General features: G+C 27.1%; 1 protein-coding gene across 1 annotated transcript in view; it reads right to left on the bottom strand.

Annotated features, from left to right (window-relative positions):
* Nucleotides 1-2,033: 2,033 nt before the first annotated feature.
* The window catches only part of LOC136980462 (FAST kinase domain-containing protein 1, mitochondrial-like), a 30,821-nt gene continuing 23,801 nt past the window's right edge, over nucleotides 2,034-9,053 (bottom strand). Inside the window, exons 5-8 of the mRNA XM_067276571.1 lie at nucleotides 7,601-7,714; nucleotides 4,632-4,737; nucleotides 4,264-4,378; nucleotides 2,034-2,181 (exon numbers count right to left, since the gene is read on the bottom strand). Coding sequence (XP_067132672.1) covers nucleotides 2,095-2,181; nucleotides 4,264-4,378; nucleotides 4,632-4,737; nucleotides 7,601-7,714 — 422 coding nt within the window. The 3' untranslated portion in view covers nucleotides 2,034-2,094. The remainder of the gene's footprint in view (nucleotides 2,182-4,263; nucleotides 4,379-4,631; nucleotides 4,738-7,600; nucleotides 7,715-9,053) is intronic.

Genomic DNA, 9,053 nt, shown 5'->3' with positions numbered 1-9,053 from the left:
TTAATATTTAGACTCAATTTTTGTGAATTTTATAGTCTGAAAAAATATATTTTGTAGGAATACTCTCCATGTAAATGGCAATAAAGCCTATCATCAAATTAGCATTTAATGCAAGTTGGCTAAAATTTCATTTTTTGAATTTTTCTTATAACATATCAAGTAATCATATATCAATATCAATTGCTACTGTTATAATCAATTGCTATCAAGATGATAACCTAATCGCTACTGCAGTAGCAATTAGGTCATCATCTTGAATGAAATTAATTAATTAATTTAGGATTTTCTGGAAAAAAAAGTCAATCTAGAATAGGACTCAAACCCACAACTTTTGCTTACTATACAGATGCATTGCTAATTATGCTATCCAGAGCCTCCATTCAATCTAGCAATGATTTAAAGAATACAGTCAAACCTGTTTTTATGCGCTCTTAATAAGTGCGATTTAATTATTTGTGCGATTATGCTTACAAGTTTATAAATAGTGTAATGATAAATAAAATAGATGGCTTTTGCACACAAACTCATTATATTACTAATGTTACCTTTTGAAAATGTGGTTATTGATAGATAAGTCACATAAAATGCTATCCAAATGGGAAAATCTTTGATCCATTTTGTACCCCATTCAATGTTAACTTGTTCTAAAGCACTTTCTGTGGGAGAGGTATTTCTTAAATTTCTTTACCCAATCTAGCATATGAGCTTTTAACACTTGCAAACTGCAAAATTTGAGTCTAAAATTATAAATATAGTATATATTTATAATTTTAGACTCAAATTAGGTTGCAGTTTTCAAATTGTCTACCTGTAAATTCTCATTGTCATCTGTCTGGCTGTTCTTTGTTAATCTTGAGAACAGTGTTAGCTAGATGAAAACAGTGATCAAATATGGAAAGTTTAGGACCAAGAGGCCCTAATTAATTATATATATGAACTTCTGGTCTGGATCGGAAGTCACATGATTTCAATTCAAAATTTTCTCGGGAATGGAGTTAGATAAATGATTGGCATGACTTAATTATTATCAGAAGTATGATGTACAGGGGCAATAAATAATTAATTGTTAAATATCATATTTAATATTTGTCTCTCTCACATTGGAATATCTTGACATAGTATGAAATGAATGTTCTGCCATGATTCATTTTCATTCTTTGCAGTGTCTTCACAAATGTTATAAAATAATTCATAGATTACTTTAAGTCTAAGCTTAAGGCTTTATGAAATTGTGTTGTCTTCTCACTCCCCAAGTTTGAAAAGTGATATAAATCTTTAGCTACATCTTATTGTCCTCATTATAAGCAAATAACTATCCTGATTGCCTACCATTAAAATTATTTTATAATGTAAGTGTTTAATGGAAGACTTTGCTCATACGTTTAAGCACTAAGACTGTTTATAAAATTATAATTAAGCATTTAAAACAGAAAATACCAATGCATAAACTCACTAATGTGTGCAATCAAATGATAATGTTAGAATGTTATCAAAAACTTCTATTCTAACAAAAATATGTGGATGACCATTAAATTAATCAATTGTTTCATTTTTACATTACATAATTATGTAAAACAGCAATATCATTGGTTGGAATTCTATATTGTATGCCCGTATATGTGACATCAGCAAATGCAAAATGATTTTAAAACATTTTTTAGCTTTAAAAATGCCTTTATTTCAAAAACTATCAAACTTTCTTTCTGAAAAAGTAAGTGGTTCTTTGCTGGTTTATTGGTTAGTGACGTAGTAAAGCTTTTTTTTTTTTTATTAATATTAACCAGTAATTGGTTGTTTTTATAATCTTTCTTTCTTTACATCAAATATAATTTTTCCTAACTATTTAAAAATTTCCTGACATTTCCTAGTTTATCTGATGAGGGAAACCCTGTTTAGCATGCATTTAATACAAAAATTATAAGAAAATTAAAATTTTTTTAGCTTTTTTTGTTAAAAAAAATCTAATATTGTTATTAATATAAATCAAAATAAACATGAATTGATGATAATACTTTTTAAAATAAATACAGATATTATTATAATTAAAATAATTTATTTTAAAGAAAATAATTCAATCTATACAACAGTATAATGCTAAGAATCAAAAATCTTTTTATAAAGATAGTCACTTTTAGCTGTTTTGCTTGATAGTTTCATTGAATTCCACTCAAAATATGGTATCTGAAACAAAAAAGAATGATAAATCACATCTAGTTTGTGATAAAAATAGTTTACTTAGCAATTTGGTAACATTTTCATTCAAATCAGTCAAAAATGGAAATTATAACAATTTAACTTACATGATCTTAGTTTATAATTTATCAAACAGCCAGTAAGCATTTTTTAGTATTTGTTTTAATAGTGAAGTGATAAAAAAAAAATTAGGTAAAAGGCATAATACTTCCAGTAACTAACAAATATTATATTCAGATAAAGTTTTATTAATTGATGAACTATCTTCTTTGTATTAAATAAAAAAATATAAAGTTAGCAGTTATATCATTCTAATTGAATTTCAATTTCTGATAAAAGAAAGTGGGCATGAATACCAGCTATATTATCACCTATTTTCAAGATTATCCCAATATAAATAGAAATGGATTCAAAGAAAAAACTCATCCATCTTATCCATTAATCTACAAACTCATATTGATGTAAAATTTGGCACTTTAAGACACTCCACTTCCAATAATTAATATAAAATCAAATTTTTATTAGGATTAATTCCTACGAAGTCAAAATTTTCTTGTTTTGAAAAATTTTAATATTTAAAATCTGAATTAAATTTTATTTACTTCCAATTCTCTCATTCTTTGTATAGTTTTATTTCTGTAGTAAGTATTTGTGTCATGTATATGTTATAAAAAAAATAATTTTCATTCATTAATGTTTTACAAAGTTTTACATTACTAAAATCAACTTTTTAGAACTGCCAAAAATCAATTATATTTTAATCAATTAATTTATTGATCATAAAAAGTCTGTAATGCAAGTTAAGAACACATATGTTAGTAAAGTTTCTGATTTTTTTTTTTAAAGCAATAATATTGCAAAAACGATCTTGTTCCAAAAATATTGTGTATAAATATACAGGTATCCATCATATAACACAGTAGTTACATATGAAAAAGTGCCATGTGAATTCATATTACACGAAGGACTAATGCAAAACATAGGGTTAGGTTCAAAAAGTAAACAAAAGTATACTATTCTTTTTCATTACTAAGAGATGCATGTTTATTAAAGTAACCAAATATTAACTAACAATCATAATTAAAACTACTGCATTATGCATTAATATTAATTTTAGTTAAATGAGGGCATTTTCTTTTTCATCTTATATAGTTCATTTTCAAGTATCATCTTATGAGCTTTTTTGTTGATCTTGATCATTTTTATCATAGTTTTCTATGGAGGATAAAATAAAAATATGTTATTAATAAAAAATTTGTTCTAGTGGGTCGCATTTGTTCAGTTGAGTATCAAGCAAATTTTTTCCCAAGATTTGTGTTCAAATAACGAATTGTTTGAGTGCCGAGATACCGCCATATTTCATTCATTGTTTTTACGAATGATTACTTACCTATAGTTAAAAAAGTTTAAACAAACTTTACTAAATAAAAAGATTAATCTATAAAAACAAAACACAGTGACAGTCTTAAGGGCTAAATTCTGAAAGCAATGACAATGACATCTGGTTGATAGGAAAGCTAGGACAAGGAATAAAAATATTCTACTATCCGTTTTCATTAAAGCATTAAAGTAAACCTGAAAAAAGGCACAGAACAAATTGAAAATTTCAATATTCTAAAATCCGTGGGCAAATTTGAGATAGCATGCATGCTTACTTGAATAGAAAATATATTGAATAACAGAGTTTACATTTAAAATTGTGAAATTTTGCATGGAGGATTCCCAAACCATGTTAGAACAAAACCAGAAACAGTGTTGTACAAGAGATACCTGTATATGCAGATGATATTGGTTTCATCTATAGATTGCCAATAATGGGTTTGAAAATCATCAATTCTAATTACAGTTAGTTCTCAATTATATGAACAAAAAACACACAACTGGTTTGCAAATATATTAATTCCATACTAGCATTTAGATAAATTTATGAATATGAATTTCAGTAAGATTTCATATTATTGTTAATATTAAATTAAATTTTCTTGGTAAAACCAGAAAAATTATTTAATTAAAAAAATTGATTTAATAAATATAAATTAAATTATTATTATTAATATTAAAATTAATTACTTCAACAATTTTGTAGCCCAGAATTTCCAAGTGTCTACGTTTCATAATTTCATTTCCACAAAGCTGAGGCATGTTAACACAGAATGAATCCTCAGCTAAGCAATTAAAGGCTATCCTATAAAAAATTTAAAATTTTAATCAAATAAATTATAATTTCAATTTTAAATTTACATATAACGTATATGATTTTAACATTTTTTTTAAGTTGAAGTGACAAAATTAAGATAATTAACATCAATAACAAGTTTATATCTTACATTTTTAACAAACAATAAAAAAATAATTGATTCATTCTGTCATTGATACTCATTACCATAATTTTGTCCATATATGTGAATCAGCATTTAGGAAGTTATTTGGAAGTTTACCTTTGATGTGCTGATGAAAATGGCTGATTATACACTTTAGGTTTAAATATTTCTTGTTTGGAATAAGGAAGTGGATTTTTATCTTTATCCAATTTGCATTCAAAATCTAGAAAAAAAATAAAATAAATAAATTTCAGCATTAAATGATGAATTTTTTAAAAAATTACTTTAATATACAGTGATTCACTCTTAACTGAGCACTCATTATGTGGAATATCTCTGTATAAAATGAAAAGATGAGCCTGAAACACAAATGGAACAATTATTTATTTAATAAAGAAGCAGTCAACCAAGGTGTTTTACATTATGCGGGATTATGGACCAATTAATTGGTTAAATTAATTAAATTAAAAATTAATATGCAGTTAAATTTGTGAAATGGAAAAAACCCACTTTCTTTTCCCAACACCCGGCAGTTCTAGTGACCTCCAACCTATAGATAAAGAAGATCAAATAACTGTACAAATCAACAAATTTTAACAATGTTTTGAATAAGCGTCGAGAATAAAGCTAAGTATCAGGTTATTAATGGGGAATGTCAAAATTGGTTAAATTAAGACGTAAGAAGAGTCACAACACCTCAATAGTGACATCTAAGAACTTCAAATTTGTTGCCTTATATGGTAAAAAGAGTCAGACTTCTCTAGCTGATGCAATGACACATCGCGACCTTAGACCACATTAAATCAAAATCACCTGATTTGACTCTCAAACTCTGGAGGATAAAAAGGGATCGTTTTCGAGCTTGAGCCCTTTTTATCCTCCAGAGGAACAAATTTCGAGGAACCATACATGCTGTTTTCCACCAGCCAATATCTACATTGTCAATTTCATCTTTCCTCTGGAAGCAATCTCCAAGGAAGATCCCAAAGTGTCACGCCGACCTGAATGAATTGGATCCGAAGACAATTAATTGTCTACATAAAGTATTATGCAGTTATTGTAAACTCTCTCTCTCTTAGTCTCTTGAGCAATATATTTAGCTCTGTATTTAGTGTTTAGAATTTAGTATGCAAGTTATTGCCATAGACATAGTTTTATCTCCTTTTGTATTTCCCCTATGTATTCATTAAACTTTTGTTATTTGTTAACCTGGTAACCTGTCTTTCATCAGAGAGCAGTCACCCTATCAACTTATCCGCGACCTCCCCACTCGACTTATAGCCCTCCTAGCCATTCAGTGACAAAGTGAGCGGGTTTAACCAACCCAACGCTGATCAAAGGGGTTTGGAGCTCTCTAACCCCTGGCTTCTCACAATTACATGTTATTCAAATGTGACTGTGCAATCGACTGAAGTATTGAACAAAGTAACTGTTCAGTTCTGAGTGAATCACATTATACAAGTATATGCATAACTATAAACATAATATATAATGACACATTAACTCAAACATTTTATTAATCATTTATAGTAACAGTTTTTCTGAAAACTCTATATATTAACTTAATTTAAACAGACAAGGAATATGAAAATAGAGTAGCATAGTCACAGCATTTAATTTTTTTAATTGAACAATCTCAATATTAATATTATGAACAATTTCCTCATGCAATGATGTTTGTTACACTTCAAATATCACAATACCGCCATATTTAAATATAAATATAAAAAAATAAAACTCTTGATTAAATCAAATTTTTGACCATACAAATAATTTTGGGTCAAAAAAAAACCTTTTTTAATATTCCAGCTAGAGAGAGATAGTTAACAGCTTTAAATAAAACCAACGACATGATATTAAAAAATATATACAATATACAATTGATGCTGACCTTTTCTTAAAGGATCCAACGTCAAAGACACAGCATTAAAATTCTTCACAATATTACTCGGTACAAATCAGTTGTACTTATACACTGATTTGTACCTGATTTATACAAAAAATTTATCCTTGGAACTTTGTTATTCATGCAGATATGCTAATTACGATGATTTCCTAGTTTTCCACCAGAAGCCTGCAGATGTGTATAAATACAACTGATTTGTACCTGAGTGATATTGTGAAGAATGTTTTTGCTAGGTCGTTGACATTGGATTCTCCAAGATCAGGATGGCGTCAATTGTATATTGTATGTATTTTTTAATATCATGTTGTTGGTTTTAAAGTTGTTGACCAATCTGTCTCTAGCTGGGATATTGAAAAAGGATTTTGTACTGACCCAAAATTATTTGTATGGTCAAAAATTTGATTTAATCAAAAAATTTATCTTTGGAACTTTGTTATTCATGCAAATAAAACTTTTATTTAACAATGTAAAAAAGTTAAATCTACAGAGACTTGTTTTTGCTAAATGAAAAATGATATTGCAATTTTTAATCTTTTGTTTTATAAGCTTTAAACATGAGGAATAATAATAGTAATAATTATGCTAATGATGTGATAAAATAATAAAATAATTAGGTTACACATAAAAAGAACTAAACTAAAATTTGGAAGGTTCAAACTACATTCTCGGGTCCAGTGTCTAGCATCTTATCCACTTGGTTAATCGCCACTCAGAGTGTAAAACTTTCAAAGACTTATAAATTAAACACTAAATTTCCAGAGACCCAATGTTTGGAAATGCTTCAGAAGTGGGTCCTATAATTTGGACAAGGAGCTGCTTGTGTTTAAGACTATATGTGCTTACCAATTTCTTCATTTGAATCAGAAACCCAAACATCTGGCCTTCTCCTTGTGCTTTTTTGCAGTTTACTTTTGCTTTCAAGATGCCAAACTAATAAGGCTACCAGCAGCTGCATTAATTAATAAGTAAAACTGGTGGTGATAAATAATTTGAAGTGGTGAAAAAAATTTAAAACTGGCAAATAGTTAACAATATATTTAAATTTTCCAGAGCAACTCCTATTATAATATTTATTAAAAATATCATTAAAAATTTTTTAACAATAAACTTGTTTTATAAACCATTAATTCCTTATTTATAATATCAAGAAAATCTTTATTATATTAAAATTAATATTTACCTAAACAATAATAGTATGGTGTATAAATATGATCTTCAATATATTCAGATCCTGATAAGACAGAACAGAGTATCTCATGGATTTCTTTTTTGAAAGGAGTCATTTTATGAACAGCTAAAAACAGAATAAAAAGATTTAAAAAATGATTATAAAGTTAGTGAAAAAATAATAAATTTCTTGAAACAAATACAGGTATCCCTCATATAACACAGTAGTTACGTTCCAGAAAAGTGCTGTGCTATATGAAACAAAGGCCTAGTGCAAAAGATAGGGTTAGATCCCAAAAGTTAAAAAAAGTATATTATTCTTTTTCATTACTAAGAGATGTATGTTTATTTAAGCAATCAATAATTAACTAACAATCACAATTAAAAGTACTGTATTATGCATTAATATTAACTTTACTTAATATTAATAACGGCATTTTCTTTTTACAAAGTGCATCATCTTCTGAGCTTTCTTGATCAAAAATATCAGGAATGTCTTCATTTTTAAAAAATTTTTATCATAAAAGTTTTCATGGATGACAAAATAAAAAGAAAAATATATTACTAATGGAAAATTTGTTTGAATGAGTTGTGTTTGTTCAGTTGAGTACCAAGCGATTTTTTTCCCTATAATTTGTATTTGAATACTGAATTGTTCAAGTCAAGAACAGTTTGAGTACCAAGATATCACTATATTTCTTTATCATTTTTACTAATGATTACTTACCTATGGTTATAAAACGGTTAACAACACTTACCTAAAAATGTTTATTTAAACTTTACTAAATACAAAGATTAATCTATAAAAACAAAATACAGCGACGGTCTTAAAAGCTAAAATATGAAAGCAATGATGATGACACCTGGTTGATAGGAAAGCTAGGACAAGGAATAAAAATATTCTACTATCCATTTTTATTAAAATAAACCTGACAAAAGGTACAGAACAAACTGAAAGTTTACACTTAAAAGTTGTGAAATTTTGTATGGATGATTTCCCAAACCGTGTTAAAGTGAAACCAGAAACAGTATTATATGGGGGATTTTCCCAATTTACAAACTGTGTTATAGAAGTGCTCTGTGTTGTATGAGGGATACCTGTAGTTCTAAGATCTACACAATGAAAAAAATTAAATTATTGTTATAAAAAAAAATAAAGATCAATCTAAATCAAATCTGATAAAAGGACTTTGATACTCATCTACATTTAATAACCTCTGATTCAAACAAAATAAAGTGATAACATCTGTTAAAAAACTGTTAATGTGAAATACTTTCATATACTTTTGACGTATATATAAAATCAGGTTTTTGCATATTGATAGCATATTTAAGAGAAACAGATGTTTAACAAGGAAAATGTTTTATATGAGATTAAAATTATTATTTGAAATCAAATGACTAAGTAAATAGTTCAAAATTCTATACATATAAGTATTTTCAGTTAATATCTAAATTACATTGGT

The sequence above is a fragment of the Centruroides vittatus genome, unplaced genomic scaffold, assembly GCF_030686945.1.
Source record: "Centruroides vittatus isolate TY-2023 unplaced genomic scaffold, ASM3068694v2 contig_7, whole genome shotgun sequence".
Taxonomy (NCBI): Eukaryota; Metazoa; Arthropoda; class Arachnida; order Scorpiones; family Buthidae; genus Centruroides; species Centruroides vittatus.
This window is presented reverse-complemented; position numbering and strand designations above follow the sequence as displayed.